At 49.7% G+C, this 22,673-nt stretch overlaps 3 protein-coding genes across 3 annotated transcripts; 1 reads left to right on the top strand and 2 right to left on the bottom strand.

The window, feature by feature from the left end:
* Window positions 1-227: 227 nt before the first annotated feature.
* On the top strand, window positions 228-3,858 carry BU24DRAFT_385403 (ARM repeat-containing protein; the record flags this gene model as incomplete). The annotated part of the gene is made up of 5 exons (XM_033524875.1): window positions 228-1,372; window positions 1,422-2,636; window positions 2,690-3,261; window positions 3,312-3,433; window positions 3,488-3,858. The coding sequence occupies exons 1-5, from the start codon at window positions 563-565 to the stop codon at window positions 3,856-3,858; spliced, it is 3,090 nt and encodes a 1,029-aa protein (XP_033387078.1). The 5' UTR covers window positions 228-562.
* A 9,084-nt stretch (window positions 3,859-12,942) lies between these two features.
* Window positions 12,943-16,836, bottom strand: BU24DRAFT_430859 (calcium-independent protein kinase C; the record flags this gene model as incomplete). Its single annotated transcript, XM_033529837.1, has 7 exons — window positions 12,943-13,004; window positions 13,063-13,468; window positions 13,523-13,724; window positions 13,778-14,969; window positions 15,024-16,013; window positions 16,066-16,332; window positions 16,386-16,836. The coding sequence occupies 7 exons, from the start codon at window positions 16,834-16,836 to the stop codon at window positions 12,943-12,945; spliced, it is 3,570 nt and encodes a 1,189-aa protein (XP_033387077.1).
* A 3,237-nt stretch (window positions 16,837-20,073) lies between these two features.
* BU24DRAFT_418277 (uncharacterized protein) lies at window positions 20,074-20,683 on the bottom strand. The gene has a single exon (XM_033526945.1). The coding sequence runs from the start codon at window positions 20,641-20,643 to the stop codon at window positions 20,086-20,088; it is 558 nt and encodes a 185-aa protein (XP_033387076.1). The 5' UTR covers window positions 20,644-20,683; the 3' UTR covers window positions 20,074-20,085.
* Between the last annotated feature and the right edge of the window lie 1,990 nt (window positions 20,684-22,673).

The raw sequence follows: 22,673 nt of genomic DNA, 5'->3' as shown, positions 1-22,673 counted from the left end.
GGGCATCGACGATGTCTGAGGGTATAATTGTAATTGTGTTATTGTAAGAATCGCTCGATTACCCCACCACTGTTCGGCCGTAGGTAGATAGGTAGATAGAAGAGAGATACTTGTGATTATCTACCGTGTACTTGACGTGTTTTGTGCGTGCCCAGCCCCCCAGCCCAGGCCACTCCAGCTGTTTTCTGCCCCTCCCGCAAACCCCGGTCAGCTTATTCCTCTACCAACAACAACCCACCTAAAAAATAACATAACATTCACAATCATACTTACATCCATACATACTCGTTCACACACACCCACATCTTATCCATATTTACTCAACTCCAGAGTACCTCCCTCGAGATCTGGCATCCCATCATTCTAGGACGCGTCGAGCTGCTCCTCGCTCGCTTGTCCCTTCACTCACTCCCTCTCAATCACCCCCGCGGGCCATAACTTAATCATACCTACAATTGCACACTAGACGGTCCCTCTCTGCTAGGCCTGGTCCCTCCGCAATCACACGCTTACCGCCCTCCCTCGCGTCCCAAGCCACACCAAAAGTAACTCGACCATCCCAATGGAAGACCAGCTCATACAGCTCCTGTCCGCCACCCAATCCGGCCAGGAGGGCGCCCGAAAACAAGCAGAGCAGCAGCTGCAGTCACTATACCCCCATGCCGACTTCCAGCTCGGCCTCGTCGCCATCGCGTCCCACGAAAGTGTCCCACTGAACATCCGACAGGCCTCGCTTCTAGTCCTCAAGAAATTTGTGGTAGAATGCTGGAGCTCCTCCTTGGACGAGTTCAAGGGCCAGGAACTGGTGGCGCCTGAGAACAAGGCGCGGATACGGGACACGCTGCTCGACCTCTCCACCCAGGACCAACTTGACCGCAAAGTCAAGTCCGCAGCCAGCTACGTCGTGAGCAAGATCGCGAGCGCAGATTTCCCCGACGAATGGCCCGATCTGCTGCCCAAATTGATGCACATCATCCCGACTGGTAGCGACGGACAGGTTCATGGCGCGCTCAAGGTGCTCTTAGAGCTTATCGACGAGGCATTCGACGATGCTCGCTTCTTCCCCGTCGCGCGGGATCTTCTCAAGGTCGTCTACGACGTGGCCGTCAATGAGCAGAGGAAGCCGACTCTACGCGCTCTGGCGGTCAGTGTCTTCCGCGGTTGCTTTGACATTCTGGAAATGATCATGGCGGACCACAAGGCGGAGGTCAAGGCGTTCGTGGAGGAGGTCTTGAACCAGTGGACACCGTTCTTCATCAGCATCATGAAGACTAAGTTGCCAGACCCACCGTCAGAGCAGGAGGAGACCGACGAGACCACAAACGCGGAATTGTACCGTGGTCTTGTGTCGTTGAAGCTCCAAGTAGTCAAGGTGAGGTCGCAAGTTATATTGCATGAACTCGATACTCAAGGTTTTCTAGGTCCTTATGCGCGTACGCTCTGTGTTCCCCTCAATGCTATCGCCGCAGAGCCCCGTCCTCTTCTCCGCTACCTGGGAGGAGCTCTCGTCGCTACAAAACGCATACCACCAGATGTACATTTTGGAAGAGCGACAAAGCAGGCTCGAGGACGGAGATGGTCTCCCATATACGCTGGATTTCCTTGTTCTCGAAGAGCTCGACTTCATGCAGGCTTGCCTTCGTGCTCCGCCCGTCCGATCTGAGCTGGAGCAACAACTACAAAACGCCCAAGGTGCGGAGAATACGTGGGTCGCCGAGGTTATGAAACTGGCGGTCGCGTATGCGCAAATCACCACGGAAGAGGAGGGTCTTTGGGACGTGGACGTCAACATCTTCCTCTCAGAGGAGACCAGCGTCACGGCGAACTACACTCCCCGAACGGCCTGTGGTGATCTCGTTATCAAGCTCGGCGAGTGGCTTACACAACCTACCATAGAAGGTCTGTTGTCTTACACGAGATCACTCTATTCCACCACCGAAAGCTGGAAAGCGAAAGAAGCCGCCTTGTACGTACTGAACCAGCTCTTGAGCGATTTCCAGGACGTGGACAAGCAGATCGGACCAGAGGCTGCTACTGCTTTCATCGACTTCATTCGCTATGCCATGCAGCAACCCGATGTATTCCTCAGGGCGCGAGGATATCTGGTCGCTGGCAGCCTTACAAGGACCTCGGGCGATGCTTTGCAACAATATGCGCCTTCATTTTTGCAGGACTGCCTGAACGCTATCACCAACGACTCCTCGGATGTTGTCCAGGTCTCATGTATCCGTGCGCTCCAGTACTACCTCCAGGCTCTTCCAGGATCCGTTACCCAACCGGTACAGGACACCATCATCTCAGCTATCTCTACCTACACTCAGAGCCAGGATATGCAAGAGTTGGCAGAGAGCGACGATCTGATAGTAACGCTCGTGGAAACCCTCCGAGATGCAATCTTGCTCGATACCCGGACATGCCTTACAGGCAATGGACTCGACCTCCTCTTTACTATTGCTAGCCATGGCGCCAACAATTTCCAGCTCGTCATGCTCGTGCAGGAGACATTTGAGGACGTCACACAATCTATTGCTAGCATGGGCGCAGATGCCTACGTCACGCTCTGCGCCAAGGTTCTTCCATCATTGACCGGAGCCTTTGATATTGGCAACCTGACTGAAGAGAATGCTTTGACCAACGTAAGCCCCCTTTGACTGTGATTTGGATGATCAAATCGACTAACTTTTGATAGCTTGCTGCTGACCTCTTGTCTGCTCTCGCCGAACATGGCCTCGAACCTCTCCCTCAAGGTTTCGTCCAGGCCACCATGCCCAAGATGCATCGTCTTCTGCTAGGCTCGGATAATGAGGAACTTCTCAAATCGTGCACGGTGGCAGTCAAGAATATCCTTGCGCACGACCACCAGCAACTGTTTGAGTGGCATGCGGAAGATGGCAAGGGTGGTCTGGAGGTCGTTCTGATCATCATTGATCGCCTGCTCTCTCAATCCGTGAATGATCACGCCGCCGGCGAGGTTGGATCTCTGGCCGCAGAGGTCGTTGAAAAGGCGGGCAGTGAGCGCCTAGGACCTTACCTTCCCCAGCTTCTTCGCGCCGTTGCCATTAGGCTTGGAACGGCCACACACGCGCCTTTCATTCAAAGTCTTACTCTCGTATTCGCCCGTCTCAGCCTGAACAACGCCTCTGAGGTTGTAGACTTCTTGGCTGGCCTCGATCTGGATGGCGTGAGTGGTCTGCAGGTCGTGATCGCTAAGTGGTTGGAGAACTCCATCAACTTCGCTGGTTACGACGAGATTAGACAAAAGTGAGTATCCAGACCCAGACTCTACAAATTTCGAAGCTAATATCTTGTAGTGTCATCGCACTCTCCAAGCTCTACGATCTCAAGGATGCCCGCATCGCACAAATCCAGGTTAAGGGTGATCAGATTCCAGACTCGAGCAACCAGATAATGACTCGTAGCAGAGCGAGAACAAGTGAGTTAAGCCCTACATTTCTCCTTAGATATCCATTAACTGGCCGACTTTCAGACCCTACCCAATACACCGTTATTGCTGCGCCCTTGAAAATCCTCAAGGTCCTCATCGTCGAGCTTCAAGGTGCATCCGGCACACAGCTCGATGCATCGGCCGCCGCCGAGCTCGCCGAAGAAGACAGCAACGACGACGACTGGGAAGACGAGCCGAACCCCTTCACAGACCTGGGCACCGGCCTCAGCAAAGAGCAACTCATGAACCTCGCCGCGGAAGATGGACCAGGATCCGGCCGCCAGCGCGACGACGAGACCCAAGGCTTCCTCGTCGACTTCTTCAAGCGTGCGGCGGGCACACCGGGATTCCAAGAAGAATGGGACGCACTGACACAGGACGAGAAGTCCAGGCTCCAAGAGAGCGCGAACTAAACGATATCACGAAAAGAGAAAAAGAAGATTTACGCGCGAGAGCGATTGGTTGGGGCTGGGTTACGTTTGGATGACGGAACGATTTCGCATATCATCATAGATGGTCTTGGGCGGCTTGGGTCACGCGTGTATATGGATGAAAAGACGACGAAAAAAAATCTGAATTGTTCACATCATCTTCATCTTCATGGCTGGAGTGAGTGAGCGTTGACGATCTTTCGCGAAGCGAACAGTGCGTGAATGAAAGGAGGAACGAACAACTATCGGATGTGGATAGCAGCAGCAAGGTATGGTAAGGTAAACAAGATTATACAAGCTAGAGATGCGCTTTCATTGTCTTTTTCTCTCTCTCTTTCGTTTCACGGATACAGGCGGCAGGGCACGGTTGGGTTTGATTGATATGCCTCATGAATTCAGGATTCACGGGCGAGTGGATATTGGATCGATTCGGATATCGATTATGGATTGGAGATATCTTAGGTGGCGTGGTGGGCGGAACCTTTGTCTTTCTTTCGCTCGTAGAAGATTAATACAGTTCTGAATGTTCGATACCGGCTTTTGACGTGGCTCTTGAATATGAATCAAACATGTATGTGATTGGGATATGTTATGGCTACTTGATCTACTGTCCTCATCAGATGTGCCCCGTGGTGGTGGTGACGGTGATCATCATCACCACCACATCGACCAGCACCTCCCCAACACTCTCAGCATCTCCCACATCAGTTTTTCCATTTTATCCGAGCCTGTTGATCTCCAAACACAGGCGGACCCATCAGATAAAAAACGTAGCACTTTGTTTTTTTTCAAATACCCAATCCCGCAGGAACCGCCAAAGACCATAACAAATTGTTGAAACTGGTTCGGTTTCTCCAACATTAAAAAGATAAAAGTCTGATTGGAAAGTCCGTCCACACGGTCGCAGTCATAAGGTGAGACTCGCAACAACTTTTGCGACGATTTGTTTTTGGGAAGGACTGGGAGGCGGAAAGGTCATGTACGGGTTTCCAAAAAGATTTTTTGGGGGGGAGGCAGGAGACAGCGAGAAAGCCATAAGTTGGAGACAGTTGTGATGATCGCGCCCGGGCGATCATGAAACGATAGAAGTTGTGAGAATGATTGGGAGTTCGTCCACCACCGGATCATATTGGCGGTTACAAGAGTTTTTGCGAAGACTTTTTTTGGAGGGCTGGGAAGCAGACGGATCACATTAGAAGGATCCAAATCGGTTTTGACAGCAGCCAGAGACAGCAAAAGATCATGACAAATTGTCACACTGATGTTAGTGCGATCTCTCTGGGCGCTCAAATCATATGTCTGGTATATAAACCGTTTGGAAGTCCGTCCACGAGCGCAGCATGTTAATGACCACTTCAAGATCTTTTTGCAAATGTGTTTAGCTTTTGTTCGAGAGGCGGAGAGTACGCCACATGTTCAGCAGCGAAGTGCATGCAAACACCATAATTTGCTAACTCAGATGTATTTTCGAAAGTGCAAAAGGCGGGCCGAAAAAGACAGACATGAATATCGTTGCAAGACGATATATCATCCCTGTTAGAACCCAGACCAAGCAGACGCGCACATGGAGTGCTCTGATGGAATTTTCTGATAGGGTTCTCTCTCGAAAGAGAGAACGGGAACATCAACCGGGTCAGGTTGGATGTTGCCGCATGATCCCATAACGCGTTGCGTTTTGGAGCTCTACGACAACTCTTCCTTTCTTTGTGGTAATGGTTATTTGGCGGCTTTCTCATACATTGTAGTGCCGTCATTTTTCGATGCGCTGATGCGACGAGGGGAGACTAGGGGACCAGCAGCGACATTGCGGCATTGTATCTCCGATTTCTTTATTTGGGATAAGAGCCACGGGGAAGAGACCCACCGACATCATCATATCCCTCCACCTAGTTTGTCAAAATCGGGTTCGTAGTGGAGATCTGGGTCGCAAGGAGACAGTGGGAGCCACCATCGAAAGCCTTGAACCATTCCTGGTTCGAGTGTCCACTTTTTGCATGCATAATTCGATATCTGGGATTGGCAACGGGGATTGGAAAAGGGCAACATGTAACATGTGGCGAGCCTCTGAAAGATCCTCCCATAGTCCAAACGTATATCGCGTTATAATTTCTGCCGTTTCTGTACAGATCCATTGCACACATTCTCGGGTTCTTGAAGCTGGAATACAAGGCAGTGTATCATGAGATTTCGATGTAGAGTTGTCACTGTTTCCCGGAACGAGTAGAGAGGGGGAGAAGGAAGAAGGAGACCACATGTCCGCTTGTATATAGGGTTATCTCGCACTTTGAAATTCACCTCTGCCATACTCGTTTTGCGAAAGTTTGGCATAAGAAATCCGGTCACGAGAAGAAGACACTCATCCAAGACATAACAAGCGTGCGGAAAGCATGCTCTATTCCTCTCCTTTATTTTTATTCGGCCATAAGCGTATATCAGAAGCGTTGAGACACTTGCTCTTTTGCTTTTTCCCTCCAAAGAGGAGATGGGAGTGACCGAACGTAGAGCACGCACATGTTCTTTGTGTTATCTCCTTTCGAGTCCTCGAACGCGGGCATGTAGACTTCGACATTTTGTCGAGAGGAACGCTCGAAGAAAAGAAAGAGAGATAGAGAGAAGGGGTATACGATAGAGGGCCAAACGGCAGCGCCCATCTGAGAGGAAAAAAAAGTCGCTGGTCGGTGTTCATTCATGCTGTTCTTCTACTGGAATCTGAATTTCGATATAGATGGCAGCACAAGGCATCAGGTCGCACTGCAGATTTTTTCTCATGGCGAGAAGTTGAAGGGCAAGAAGGGCAGGCCATTCAAATATACTATGTCCAATTTTTCCTCGTGAATTGGAGTGCATGTGTAATAGGCATTTATGGTACTCGATGTGCTTTGACTTGGAGTGCCTCCAAAGGCCGGTGGCACAGCTGCATTTTCTTGCTCGGCGAACGTGTTTGGGTCAGAGTCGCAAGGTTAGAACATTACCTGTCGATACTAACGGGTTTTTCTTTTCTTTCGCGGACTGGAACATTTCTCGTGAGATTTACCACTGTTGGTTGCAACTCGATCGACCATTACCCTGAAGTTCGACATTTTTTCAGCGGCCAGGCGGACGAAGGGAACAGCATAGTTCGTCGTTCTCATAGAGTTGGTTCAAATTTGGCTGTTGCCACAACATGCCTTTTGTGCCTTTGTGTAATCACACTCTCGATCCCATCGGCGAGTATTTCGCTTTTTTATGGCTTGCCTCTCCTTCGCCGTGTATGCCGCAGACTCGAGGTCGTACGAGGAGCTTGGCTCATAACCAGAATGTCATGCTCAAACTGATCCTCAATTGTTGCTAGAATCCTCGCGCTTGTCAACCCGCTTGATTCTGATCTTGACGCCGTGAACGGGCGTCATGTCATGAACTCAAACATGGGTATAATCGAGCACAGATTCAACATTGCCCTTCCTTGAGTTAATGCTCATCCGATCCGAGCTACCGACTATAGTGAATAGTTTCTTCGCATGCCGGTTGGCCGCGTATGCATAGATGCTGTTGGCTTGGTCATCCGCCTGCATTCGAGGAAATACACATCTGCTTGTGGCATCGTATCACCCATTTGATAGAGCTGGCCGTTCGGGTGCACCACACAGGACGACATGAGGTCCCTACGAAGCATTACGTGTGACCATATGAAACCCAGTCGAGAACCCATTGTACTGTACAATAGAGGGATACTAGAGACGAACTTATCAAACGCAGCCATCGTATGGCATAGATACAACGTGGGCTTGGTCATGTCGGCGAAGGGGTCAATCTCCTTCTGCGGGTCTGCGTGTTTGATCATCTCTTTGCCGCCCAATGGCTACCATCTCCCCTATTTCCAGGCGTGTTGGCCCCATGGCCCATGTCGGCCTGTCCAAATATCGTATACCATCATCAATGACATCCAAGAGGCAATTCAGGCACATTGGGTCAATGTTCTGAGGTTTCCAGTCTTCTTCGAGAATCCTGACTCCCTTATGTACTTCTTCGAAGTGTTTTCTCCTCTCATGTATCTGTGACCCAGAAGTGTGACAATGAATTGATATCCGCCCACATACCAAGTCTCGACTTTGGTTTCTTTCGAACGTGACACCCTGTTTTTGAGGCGAGGGTCATGTTGAAAATCATCACAAGCGTTAGGTAATTTCGACGCCTCGAACATCCTTCTACTCCCTTTTCTACTTTCGTCCCGGCCCGGCTTCACATGCTGACTCTCTTTAGGACTTTTGACATCGTTCAGAGCCTTGGAATGTAGCTGCTATGAGGTTCCGCGAAGCACCGACGGTCTTGTTCGCGAAGAGTCTGAGGTTTCAGGAGAGGAGGGGCTCGGACATGTTAAGCATGTTATCGAGGTCGATCGTGTGAATAGTGTACGTTTGAGAGACGAAAGCCAGCACATCAAACTGTTTGCACATTGTGATCGAATGTCTAACCCCACAACGCCAGGGGTAAGCTCATAATCTTCTTGTGTACAGGTCTTCGAGGCCCAAATCCACCATAGGCCAATCCATCTTTCCCTTTGACATTGATAGATTTGAACCCCGCTCACATGAAACGTATTGGAAGTCTTGTCGTAATGAATTTGAGTTGACCACATAAGGATGAGAATGTAGCTTTTGAGACAGGCGGACGAATCCATGATTCCGATCGTCAACCATTTACAGACCGTTTGGATGAATGCACATGAAGCAGGCTGCCCATGTTTGGGTATCGGTGGTACTATCGAATCATGTGTGATTCATTCCTGTGGAGGGCCGTCATACGATATAACGACTCGCTTCTTCGGCCAGAACGACGACTCAAAAACATGAGGGACCCATCAGCAAGTTTGGAATACCTCAGTATCGAGAAACACAACACAACATGCTTAGGTGGCCTGTTAGATTGGAAGCAAGGTCCAGAACGTCTATTTCCTCTGGGCGCAAACTTCCCTCCTTCAAGCACGCGGACTAGAGCTGGTCGGACATACCCCTTTGATTGATGTTGTTGGACTGCTTTCGCTCAGGCACACAATTCCATTCGGTTGGCGTCCCGTCTTTTGTTTTGACGATATTATTTTCTCGAAAGCATGGGTGGGACATTACCAGGTTTTTTTCTCTTCCATGGAACTGATGCGATTTGCTTTTGAAATCCGCGTTTTCTGTATAGGCCCGCCGTTCATGAAAATTTCCCATGCAGTTCCGGAAGGCTGAGTTGCATTGGGGTCCATGGAGGTCACTTCTCTCATCAACAGTCTGTTGAAAGGATAAAGAACTTCTCCATGGAAAAAAGCCGCGTACGATTCTTTCCAGAGGGGCCACGGGCAGGGCGACATGAAGTCTGGCGTTATCTTTTCTTTTTCTTCCTACAAGGCAGATGCATCCTTTCTTGATTGCACCGTGAGAAGAATCTTTCGTATATTTCGCTTGCTGTTTTTTCACACCAGCATGTATGAAGACCAAGATTGATTGTCTGCTTTCTCCGCATCAATTGAATTTGACGATTTCTTTTTCTGTCCTCTCCATGTCCCGAATGACCCCAGTGTTTCAGAGCGCAACAGCAGAGAACATTTGATTTGGTTGCAAATATTTAAGTCCGGGACCACATCCGGAAATCGTATTGCCACTTTGATCAAAGTCATGATCCTAGATCTCATCATGAGTGCGCTCTTCCTCTTCAATCGCATTAGCAGACGGTAGTGGACAGTGATGTTTTGCTTCGCCTCTTCTCTTCCCAATCATCAAGTACATGTACCATACTTTTTGGAAAAGAAGTTTAACCTTGTGTTTGACTGAACATTTGAAATCGCGCTGTCTTTCTCGCCGCTCTCACACCATAAAATCGGTTGTGATGTGCCATTTCTCGCGATCATTTCTCCTGTTGGTATAGACTATTTACACTTCTCCCAACCGCATATCTTTCTGGCACATCTGTTTCCGAAGGCCATTCTCTAGGTGGAATTCGTCTTCTCGCCCCCTCTCAGAACCCACATGTTATAGGGGGTCAATCCACTATCTCGACGCCATTCATCACCACTTGGTATGTCTTTTCAATTGCAACGACGCGAAGGAGCGCGCTCATAAATGGTACATTGACTTCGAACATGTACATTTTGTACGTCGCTTCTCCCGCTTCTTCCCATACAGGGCTTTTGTTACCCCGTTTTGCCCCATGACATGATGGTCCCGATTTTTTAGACAGCAACAAAGGGGCACAAAGTCCAGCGATCATGAACATGGTCGCTACAAAGGTCTTGGTCATTCATCCAAGATCATAGCTCTGTTTCGATTTCTTTCCACATCGCGCGATGTGTTTTGAAATCTTGGTTCGACACACCATGTAAAGATCCAGTCGCGTCTTATTGGCAATGGTATTCGTACTGTGATGTCTCTCAAAGACATGAAACAGTTCTGCCACGTTTGCATCAGCAAAACACATACCTGACGATGCTAGGAACTTTTCCGACCCCATCGTCACTGCGTCGTCGTCGTTGGTTTCAGCTTTTTCCGAAGGCATGTCAATTGTTTCCTCCATTCGATAAACTCCATGTATTCACATGCAGTCAGGATCTCGCGCCGCATATGTGCGGCCACAAACTTATGGTGCATGAATTCTTCATCAGGTACTGTTAGAGCACGGCTTCCTCTGGCTCCGCGAGCATGCCGGAGGAAAAGGTCATTAGGATAACAACCTGTGGGACGGAACAGCGCGCAGTCCATCACCTTCTTACACCCTGGTTTCGATATCCCTTCCCGCACGCACAGAGCAACATGGCCTTCGCAAGTGTACGTTTTTTTCCCAGAAGAACCGCAGGAAGCCGGAGAGACAGCAAAGAGGACAACAAGTCATTCGGGAGATTCTTGCAGATTGACTCCCCGGCCTCCAACCCAGCACGGCACGGCACGGACATGCCAACATATGTTTCCAACTTTTCTTCGCATTTCATGAAGGATCTTGTTACGTTCTTCTTTCCATCGAGAAGGCGGCAGCACGGGCACACATAACAACGTGCATCGGCGTTTTTCTCCATGATAGAGATGATTTAGGTGTGTTTGGAGGACGGCGAGAAAGGAGTCCTCCATTTATCGATTTCGTGGCGTTGCGAATGGAGGCGAGCGCCGAGCGAACACGCAAACCGCATACGCCTCTCAGACATCGTCTTTGCGCTCATGTATTCGAATTCGTGACCGTTTTCTTTCTTCCCACCAACGCATACCATGCTTCTTCATGTGTTCTCAGGAACCCCATAAAGCTATATGTTGCTGCTGAATGGAAATCCAGGCGAGGTCCGACCGAACGACCACGCATAGCACTCCCGCTGTGTGCCGTCTTGCTCATACCGTCGAAGTCTTTGTATTTTCTTTCCTCCCACCCAGCCACGAACATGATATGCCTTGATTGGCTCTTGAAAAAGGACATAGTCTCATAGCGAAAGAGGTTTTAGCCCAAGGGCGGCCAACCGAACGCATGCAGTCGCGACTCCATTGATTTTTTCCAGCTCGGAAAGGACATGCATTCTCATTAACTTGGTTTTTTTCCCACCTCGGAAACGACATGCGGCTTGTTTGACCAGTTTGTTCCAGGTCAGAACAGCCATGTTCTTCCACGTTCCGCTCGTTCTTCTGCTCGCATAATATGCGTGATCCTTTCATTTCGATCATTCATCGTACGCTTTCCATAGGAAGATTTGGCTGTTTCGCTGCCATACGCAGTATCGACTTCATGATTTTTTCGATCTTTCTTTTTTCGAAGTTCTTTCGATAGGAAGATCTGATTGTTTCGTCCGCATGGACGGTTTCGAGTCCAATTTCGATCTTTTCTTTTTCGAAGTTCTTTCGATGGGAAGACTTTGTTTTTCGTTTACTGTTGTGTAGAGTAAAGAGTAAAGAAGAAAGAAGAGGACAGGAGGGAGACGAAGGGGGTATTTATACATGCCTTGCCTTGCGTGGTTGATTCAGAGGGGTCGTGGGTATGGGTATGGGTGTTCGTACTTCATTTCGAGTTTCTGAAGCGTTCGTTGGGAGGTCATGTGTGGACATAGCAAACAGGAAAGGGAGTGGGTGGTTGAATGTACAAGTGTCAAACGGGGTGCGGTGGTGAATGGGACAATACTAGTCGAGGTGTTGAGGAATTGTAGGTGTTAGATATGCCTGGGGTGACTAGGCCGTCACGCGAGCGTAAGTACAAACACCATATAGACAAGAGAGGTAGTTAGTTGTTGGTAGATTGATATTCACATCCACATCCACATTCTCGCCCCTTACGCCCGCGCCCCAGGCCAGGCACACTGTCCTAAAAGAAGCGTATGCGAATCTCCCGTGAGACATTCCCCACCCCCTTGTCTCCAACCATACGTTCCAGTCAAACACAACATCAGTCATCAAGAAAATCAGGCACCAGGGGAAATGGAAACGTGAAGTCGGCCTCAAACATCACGCCAATCAAAAACGATGCATAAAAACATTTCTCCGATTATCTTTCCATTCCTTTCCATTCGCTACCTATCTCCTCGTTCACTCATTCACTCACTCGCTCGCCCTAACGAAACCACCACCCCATCATGAAGGCGGATGTCGCATGCCAGTCTACCCTACCACAAACACACCAAGGCAGGAGGATCAAGAAGAAGGTGAAAAGCAGAGAAAGAAGCCGTTTCCATTTGCATTACAAACAGTTGATGTGAGGGAGAGGACAACAATGCAAACCATGCATGCGTCTACGGGGTACCGGTGGGGGGTTCGATTCATTATGCGAACGTGAGAAAGTCGAAGTAAAAAGACCAATAGAATAAAAAGAGAGGGGAAAAGAGATAGATAGAATGAGAGTGCGTGTGTGTGAATATCCATCTTTGTTTTTTGTCTCGTGATATGACTGATTGATGACGACGACCTGCCGCATGCATTCATTCGTTTTTTGCTGCCTACTATCCATCCGCAAATTACCGCAGTCCGTAAGAACATGATTGTGTGTGTTTTTTCTTCTCTCCCAAAACGAACGCTAATAAAAGGCCCAAGGGTATCTGAAGGGTTTGGGTGTAGATCTCCTGTGATTGTTTTTTCATCTCTCTCCCTAGTTGAAATCGGCCGAGTAGGAGAAGCCTCTAAACTCTTCTTGCATCGCTTGCGAAAGAACTGTAACATGTAGTTAGTATATATTTCAACATTGATTTGTGATGCATGGTGTACATACCGGACTGCACAGGTGTCAACACAGGAGTCACGCTAGTGAACTCGGTATCGAAGTTGCTGGTATCCGTGGCACTCGAGATCTGAGGAACGAATGGCGCAGGGATCCTCTTATGATACACATCGTCCCAGTTAATGTTCCTAAAGAATGCGTGGCTCATGATTTCCTGTGCGTCGGTTGGTCCTGATCCCAGACGAAGCTCAGGCTCGCGGGTGAGAAGCTTCTGAAGAATCGAAACTGAGTCCCTGGGCATGTGGATCGGATACAACGGCTCATCCGCGAGAATCGCATCGTAGATCTCGTCTTCGTCCTCACCACGGAATGGCGATTGTTGAAGCAACATCTGGTAGATCAGGACACCGAAAGCCCACCAGTCGACAGCGCGACCGTATTTCTTATCCAGCAAAATCTTGAGGGAGGTCAGCTGACTTGCTCAAGTCAAAGGGATATCGACATTTATTACCTCTGGTGCCATGAACTCAGGAGTACCACAGAAAGTACTAGTTGTAGATCCATACCACATCTCTTCTTTACAAAGACCGTAATCAGCGATCTTGATGTGTCCATCAAGAGTCAGAAGAATGTTGTCTAGCTTCAAATCACGGTAGATGACGCCGTTCTCATGGAAATATTTAAGCGCAAGGCAGACCTCTGCGGCATAAAATCTAGGAAGAGTTAGTTAATTGCGTCCCAATTGATTTCTTTCAGTTAAACGTACTGAGCACGCTTAGTGCCGAATTGACCACGCTGAATGTGCAACATCAAATCGCCACCACTAATGTACTCCATGACGAAGTAGACTCTGGTTTCTGTCTGGAAACAGGCGTGCAGGTTAAGAAGGAATGGATGTCGCTCCTTGTTCGCAATCAAAAACACACGCTTTTCTGATCTTGTGCTCTCCACTTCGTCGTTCTCGATGATGAACTCCTTCTTCAGGACCTTGATAGCATATAGCTGCTTGGTGCTCTTCGTCTCTGCCAACATGACCTTTCCGAAATTACCTTTACCGAGAACAGCAAGGAAGTTGAAATGATCCAAGCCGATCCTCCTTCCAGTGCCCTGAGTATTCGCAGGCGGCGTGATCTTATGCTCGGGTGCCTTGGTCATAGCAGATGCAGGCTGGGTTTGCTGGATAGGTGCTTGCTGTCTTGGATCAGGCTGGTGAGGAGGCGATTGCGGCTGCTGGTGATGATGTTGCTGAGGCTGGCTTTGAGGGGGAGGCTGAGGGAGGGGGCCAGACTGCTTCTGGGGGTATTGCTGCATAGGAGTTTGTGGAAGAGGCGACGCATTATAGTTGGGAATGTTCGCGAAATCTGCGGGATTGTAAGTCTTCTGCTGGTACGCCTGTTGCTGTGGTGGCTGCTGATCCGGGTACCCGCCCGACATCCTCGAACCGGTTGGCGAATAATCGGACTGTGTGCGTTGATATCCTCCAGGTCCTCCGGGAGCGGAAGTCTTCTGCATGGCAGCAGCAGCGGCAGCGACGGGCGTTGGCTGAGACGATTGTGTCCGGGTTGGCGAGACTCGTTGTGAAGTCGGTGAAGTCGGGGCTGGAGGCTGTGCTGATGCTGAGTACGATGCACGAGCGGCATCGATAGATGTTGGCGATCCTTGGAAGGATGTTTGGCGTGGTGGGTATTGGTCCTGGCCATACGAATATCTCTCGGCCTGTCCACTTTGATCTTGACCCGGTGGAGGAGCATACTGCTGCTGGGGAGGAGTGGGTGGTGTCGGCTTTCCGCCTTGGTCAGGCCTCAATCTACGGTCACTCAACTTCGTCGACCCGGTTCCCGACTGGCCTCTTCTAGTTCGTTTGATCTCCATAAGAATCTGATTTGCGACCTCCATCGACATGCCGCAGAAATCGGGAACAAAGTGCACGCAGCCCGCGTGACAAGTAAGACCACATTCTAGGAAGAAGTCAGCAATGGAATACTAACGAAACATAGTTATCTTGAACATACCGTTGCACTTCTTGGCTTGTTTCCGTCCCAAAGGCAGTACATAACCGCAGTGGCAGCACCAGTTGGCTCCCATGTTGGAAAAGGTCTCGAAACGATGAGGAATGCGATGGTTGAGTTTCGCCTCGTCTGGATCCGTTTCTGCGTTGGATTGCGTTATACATTTTGTCACCACCTTCGAATAACATTTCTTATGACAAGTGTACTTGCAGTCCGAGCATTGCATGCCAGCTGCATACTTGAGGAACTCGCCGCAAAGGGCGCAGCGCATAATATTGTAGAACTGCTGCTGCACGAACTTGTGTCCATACTGCTCGTGAATTTCTTCCTTCCTCTGGCGAATGGCACCTTTTCGGCCAAGACCAAGGTCGAATGGTTGCTTGTTCTTGGTATGCTTGACGAAGGCCATGGTCAGCTGAATGCGCCCAACAGGTTCCAAGGAGAACCAGGCATCGATGTAAATCGGACCCGTTTGGGGTTGTGGGCCTCCAGGAGGTCCTCCAGCGCCGGGAGGTCGCATGCCGCCGCCAGAGGGGCCGCCGGCTCCACCATAGTTCTGTCCTGGGGGAGGTTGGAACTGCAAATCGGGTTGAGGGCCGGAACCACCGCCAGCCATCTTATCTGCTGCCACCCAGCCGGAGTTCTGCAGCTCGGATTCGATCTTCTTACGACGCATCTCCTCTGCAATGTCGGAGATTCGGATCCAGAGCATTCCAATGGGTAGAGGATGGTCGCCTGCCTTGTCATAAACGGTCAATTCTATTTCGTTTGCCTTATCGATGTCGAATTCGTGGACTTCGTCCTGCCAGCGATCGGTCCTTGTTGCCTTGGTGCGTCCTTTGAAACTGTCTTCGACCTTCATAATGACGAAGGTTTCGGGACCCCTGCTGAACCGGCCAGTGGCAGCATGGTCGACGTCGGCTACGGCGTGAACCCGCAGGGACAAGTGACCACTTAGTGGTTTCCTCTGGCTGGGTACGCTGAGACTGTCATCTACACTGGGGTTAGTACCAAATAATATACTAATTAGACCCAACCTGCTCACCATCGCCACCATCACCGCCTTCGACTTCGACGTGTAGATCCTCGTAACGCTTCAACGACTGCTTCAGAAGCTGAATCTTCTGGTTACTTTCAATTCTTCTAGCTTCAGCATCTGCTTTGCTCTTCCGGTCGCCCTCCATTTGGTAGAGCTTCACCATCTTCTCGATACCATCTTTGTACTGCTTCTCAACACTGAGCTTGAACTCGAGTTGTGACAACATAAGCTGAATGCGTGGACCGAGATGAGGAGTGTCGTACTTGATCAAATCTGGGAGTTGCCATCAGTGATATGTCGCATTACGACTGCAAATCTGTACGAACCAAGTTTGCTATAATTGGCGCGTTTGGGCTGCTGTGCGCCAGGCGCAGAAGCGGCATATGGAGCGCGAGGGGGCATGAGGCCTTTACCACCGCCGAGGTTGCTGTAGCCGGCCTGGTCATCTCCATGACCGCCCTGATCCTGACCCCGTCCCACGTAGTCACCCCAGCCGTCTTTTGGCGGTGGCGTAATGGGATTGTTTCCAGTTTTTCTGGACTGGCCGGGCTGCAGGCTCATGTTGTCCATGTCAGAACCCATCCGCCGCATTTCGAGATCCCGCAGCGTTCCTTCGAAATATTCGATGTTTCGTCGGCCATCGCGGATCTGTCCATCCAGACGCGAGAGAACAGCCGGATTGTTAGTCGACTGGCGCATAGTATTCGCCGCATTGATGAGCGCCTTCTCGCGGTCGATCTTGCGTTGGATGTTGGTGACTGTCTCGTCGATATTCATGTTGGCGGTATTGATCTAGAGAGGTGGGAGAGGAAAGAAAGAAGGGAGACGTGATCGTGTGACTCTGCCGACGAGACGCGGCGTGTTGTGGTGCCTGGAGGGAGCGCAGGCTGCGTGTGGATGAGGTCGGCGCCGAACGCGGGCCCGACTCGTGCAACGGAGAGCTCGTGGGAGCTCGCCTAGGAGCGAGAGGATAAGAATGGGAGGTCCGTGAGAATTGTTTGCCTCTCTCTGTTGGAGGGTGTATAAATGACGGCAGACGGCGGGGGAAGCCTCTGGAGTGTTGATGTGATGTAGTGTAGTGTAGTTGAGGGCTGGGGTTAACAATTGGTAGGAGACAATCGTATTGGGCAGGCGTCGTCACAGCCACAGGCCCGCTTTAATGATAGCCAGCGCTCTCCTTTTCCGTGCAGCGGCGACCAGCGAGCGCAGCTGGGGGAGGTAGGAGGACGTTGTCTTGCAAGAAGAGTGATTTAGATGGAGATGGCGAGTTGTGGGCCAGCGACAACAACTTGAAATGACGAAGCGTGTGATGTCTGGGCAAGATGGTGGGGGTTGCGTTGAGGGGAGCAGCAAGCCAAGGAACACGCTCGCTCGTTCACACAGACACATAATAATAATACCGTAGTCAGTGACCAGTCACCACACATAACACACACGGGATACGAGCCCACTACGAAATAACACAAAACCCAATAACAAGCATAGCCACAGTGGCGCAGGCAACTAAATTATCAAGCTACGAGTTTCTGTGGACATCATCTATGATTCCATACCTCAACCTCGGGCACCATTCGAAGGCGATAGCCTTTCGTTTGGACCAAAAAAGGGGTCATAGGGTGAACCGCTATGACGATGATCTTCATTCGCCAATCGTCTTCCTGATACAATCCTTTTTTGTTATGATTGTCCTGCCGCGTCACATGTTGAATACATTCACGTTGCGAGTTGATAGGGTTGCGAGAGACCCTTGTTTTGCTTTGAGGAATCCATCCTCCATTATCAGTTCCTCCTTCGGCCTATGATATGATAGCATTGATCGGATTCGCATGTGTCACGTATGATAAGCCTTTCCATTCCAGAGAGGCTTTCAGCGACACACGCTGAGGGTTTTTGAAGGGCATCCGAAGAATCCGAGCATAAGGGGAGCGAACCTACGATATATGCCTTAGTCACTCTGTGGCTGGTCAGATGTGGACGTGTCTTAGCGTTGTCGATGACGTTGGACATGTGAATACTAGACGTGTTGCTTCTATCCGTCTGATCGCGAGAAGATTGTGCATTGTTGGGGCAACTCTGTAGCGTCTTTTGACAAATATGTGATTTGGTGTGTATGCACGTTGATGCCTTGAAGATGAGAAATCATTTTAGCAATGTGCTTGGAAAATAATATCGTGGCAGGTATGTCGCGTGCAGATCGATCGTGATATCACGTATGATTATATATCTTTGCCGGTTTCCTGTCCGAATCCACTGCATGATGCCCAATTCCGCACATGGAACTAGATTATACAAGTATTCTTCATCGACAAGAGATGTTATCATCAAATCCCAGGCACGTGTTCGTTTTGAATATCTTATTGGGGTCACGTGAGCCAAGGTAAATGTATGAATCTCACGATGAACCTCAGGTCATAGTGTGTACGGAGCAGATCTGCTACAAACTGCCGGCTAGTCTGATCGATTGTCTAAATTTTAAGAGCGTATCAAGTTCGACTAGAACTGAGTCCCACATGGATCTATCGGCACGACCTCTCAGCAGAGATATTCAATCATAGTCTGAACCAGAAATCAGAAGTTAACTGTGCACATTAATATGTCAATGGACCATGACTCCATGTCTACCTCAACCCGATGAGATGGTCAAACAAACGGCGTCAATTACTACGTATTGCCAGAGACGAGCAATCTATTTCCAGCATGAATATCACCCCAAAATGCGTTCAGTATCGTGTGAATGCGCCGAATATGAAACCAGCATTATTTATGTATACTGGCGGATTTCCACGACTCGGAGCAGCCGAAGTCGAAGACGAATACGATTCCCAAAACAGAATGGCGCATTGGATTGGTCGCGGCATGGCAGCATCAATTAGGAAACCAGAAGGATGAAGTGAACCGAGGAAATGAAATGTTCGTGACGACCGAGACGGTCACGGCTGGCCGGCAAGAACAGAAACGTTAGGGCGTTGGCCCTCGGCACCCGAAGCGAAAGGGTTGTCCCTGGTCGGCTGTTCCTTTGCTTATATTCGCCGAATAAATGCCTAGTTATGGATTCGATACAATAAAAGATATCGCGTGGGCGGTCTATGGGTGATGACCGGAGATTATTCTAGATGAGAAAGCTTGAGCGGAGATCTGGTTTCCTAATGTGAACATACTTGTGGCAGAGCCGCACTTCCTCAAGGGCCAGGTTGGAATCTGTATGCATCTTGGAGGCGTGGTCAGCATGGCGGGATTGGGGGTCGATATGATGGACAGGGCATGACATGGCATAGCACCGATGCGAAGTAGCACGGCTCCTCGCCCGTCGTTATGGAGGCGGATAGGGCGGCAGAGACAGAACGGAGTTGGCCATGGTGCTATTTCGACCCAAGACGGGCGGACGCTGGGCTTGTAAGGGCCGATGATTCATGGCTAGCGGATCCGATGATGGGTTGCATGGGTGCAGACAAAGAAAAGAGCGGCTGCCGGCTGTTGGTGTGCCGCTTGGAGTTTGAAGAGAGTTTGTACGCATGAGTGGCATGGTAATACAAACGCGCAATTCATCGGTGTGGCAGGCTGCCAGTCATTGACCAGAGCGCGCATGGGTCGTACGTCTGATGGGAACACAAAGATGAGCTTGATGAGAGTCACACCAGCCTAGTCCTGCGCCTTTATCATACTTCGTAATTACTCAAAACTTCAGAGCAGCATGAGAAAGGACGGGGAGGGTGAGGGGAGTAGGTTAGGATGTGGCAGGACGCCAACCGCACCGCCGGACGAAATGGCGAAAGATTGATGAATAGCCGGCCCGCGAAACAGCAGGTGGAATTGGTGGTGTTGGTCACTGGTCACTGGTGGCTGTTGGGTGATGATGCCGAAGCGACGGCGGTATACAAGCACAAGTAGATGAGCTAGTCCGGAAGAAGTATAGCCACCTTAGACGGGAACGGAGCGCACGATGTTTTAGGCCAGTCCAGTTACCAACGAATGCACAACTACGAACATAAGATGATTAGGTATTATATATGGTATTATGTACGGTAATTACCTCTGTGTATACATTGTGTGCCTATCAGTCTGTTTGAACGCATGTATCATGTATGTCGCCACACGAAGGGGTCTGGCGAATTCCGGGGGGGTTGATACTGAGGTGCAGCGGGGAAGAGGAAAAAGTGATGGATGGCGAGCGCATGCAGCGCGTAACTTGACCTGTATACAGTAGGCTGTAGGCTGTACCTGTACGGAGTAGACATGTCGTGTATGGTGGGCGTAGAGAGATGTGGACGTTATGTGCATTGTGGATGTGTGCGTGTCTATGTGTCTGGATATGTAGAGATGGCCTGGCCTGTATGGATGAGGTCGGGTAGGGTAGAATAGAGTGCGGTAGGTGGTACAGGAATAGGAAAAGCGTGGTGTATGCAAGGATTGTCGGATGAAGTTTGCTGGACCATGAACCACTGGGATCAAGAGAATTGTAAGAAGAGGAGAAGAGAGGAGAGGGGTTTGATCGATAAGTCTGGGCAAGGGAACACAAGGGTACGCCTCTGCACTGGGTCGTCGATCGGAGGCGTTTGTTTGGAGTAACGAGGCATGACATGGCATGGTATATAGCATGTCAAGGAGGTGGTGACAGATGGCGAACAGGTGACAGTGGTGCTGTATGCGCTGCAAGCTGTAGCTGTAGGTGTAGCTGTACTATGTAGGTGCTGTGTCATGATGCTGCCTGCTGTGTCCCAATGATGATATCCATAATGGAGGCAAATACTCCGTAATGCTGACCACAGAAACATATCTGTAATCGTCTACCTACACGACAGGAATAGAGAGGGAATTGAAATACCCACCTAGGACTGGTGACAATTGATAAGTGACCATTAGTGGTACTTGTACGGAGTAATTAGTGGTAAGATGATGAGGGGCGAATAAGTTTGGATGGGCCCGTACCGTAGCCGACTCTTCCGTGTTTGTTCCCGTCCATCCCATGTTCTCATACTCGTTCTCACACTCATCCACGCCAATGTCGGCACAGGACACGGCCCACGGCTTCCAACAGTATCAAACGACGATGCTGGTAAAACATCTTATACCTATCTAGTACTGATATAAGTACCTAATGACCGAGCTGGTAGACTGTTCCACCTTGTAGCTTCGACATCCAGTGATTACTGTCACTTCTGCTATGGCTACGACTCCCACTAACGAATAGCCGTTCTTTTTACTATCAAACGTGACATTCAGACAGCCATCCGCTATTACCGTAGTAGACTGTAGGTACCAAATAGTAGGGAATAGGTACGAGGTGAGGAGTAGTAGTAGTAGTAGTAGTAGTAGTAAGGATCAAAGTAACCAGTGCTGCTGCTATTCGGTAGTTTGCAGTGTACAAAAGGTACCTACAATCATAGTGATAATGCTATGTATGTATCATGTACCCTTCCCTTCCCTTCCCACGGAAACAACATTGGTCGTCCCGAAAACCCGCCGCTGCTGCCCGCAGCTGAGCCCGACCGGATATTCCCCATCCATCCATGACATCCCATACCCAGCAACTCAGTAGTAACCCATCCCATTAGTTCTTCCCTTTCTCCCATCCCCATTCTCTCTCTCTCCCCCTCCTCTCTATTCTATTGTCCCACTCTCCCACGCTCTCTCTCTCACTCACCGTTTCTAGGGATTAATTACTGTGAGCGCATCTGTGGATTCTTTGTCTACCTACCCGTGTGTGGATTGGATATTCCCGACTCAAATCAATAACTACTATCGCGAACACCACACATATCCACCCACATCTCCATAGACAAACAAACACATGGTCTATTGGCCTGTCCCGGAATCAGCAATTCGCCCCCTCCGCTCAACCTCAACCTGATGAACCAACAACTATCTCCATCTTCTTCTCCATCTCCATCCCCATCAACCTACAACCTTCACTACGGGGTAATTGTCATTACAAGTACGGAGTAGGTTACTACCATTACTCTGCTCCTCGACCGATTAAGCCTCCACGCGCGTCTGGTGGTTGCGCCATACCCTACCTGGGGTGTTACCCATACTCCACCACTATTACCTACCACTTGTACCTACCTAAACATTACTCTTTCCCCGCTCGCTCGCGATCGCCGACAGCTCCTGCCGCCAATACTCTCTTACTCTTACTCTTACTCTTACTCCCCCAAGGTACCTACTACCTAGGTATCCAGGTACCCAGGTATTACTCTTATTACAGTCCCATTCCAACTACAGCTACTCCGTACCCAGGTACTTACTAGTTACCTGTACCCCGTACCTGCGTAGTAGCTGTACTGTAATATTGTTACCGCGTCTGCCATTAATTACTTTTGCCGCCAGCCACGCCCTCCGCCTTCGCCCTCACCTTTCACACCTTTCACCTTCGCCTTCGCCTTCGCCTTCGCCTCACCTCGCCAAAGAAAAGACAATCCCCAACCTTAATCCCAATCCCTATCCCTATTATCCCAATCCCAATAATCCCAGATACGAGGTATCCAAACCAAGAAGTGACAGCTCACGTCTTGCCTACCAACCTACTCACCCTACCGATCTTGCCTACTTCCTACTATACTTACTCCGTACTCACCTACATATCCTACTTCTCCTACTGCTACTCACTCACACGA

The sequence above is a fragment of the Aaosphaeria arxii genome, assembly GCF_010015735.1.
Source record: "Aaosphaeria arxii CBS 175.79 unplaced genomic scaffold BU24scaffold_2, whole genome shotgun sequence".
Lineage (NCBI taxonomy): Eukaryota > Fungi > Ascomycota > Dothideomycetes > Pleosporales > Aaosphaeria > Aaosphaeria arxii.
Note: the sequence above shows the minus strand (reverse complement) of the source record. Positions and strands in the feature narration are given on the sequence as shown.

Coding starts and splice junctions, on each gene's coding strand:
- BU24DRAFT_418277 (XM_033526945.1), bottom strand. CDS start 20,643: ATGCCATGTCATGCCTCGTTACTCCAAACAAACGCCTCCGATCGACGA.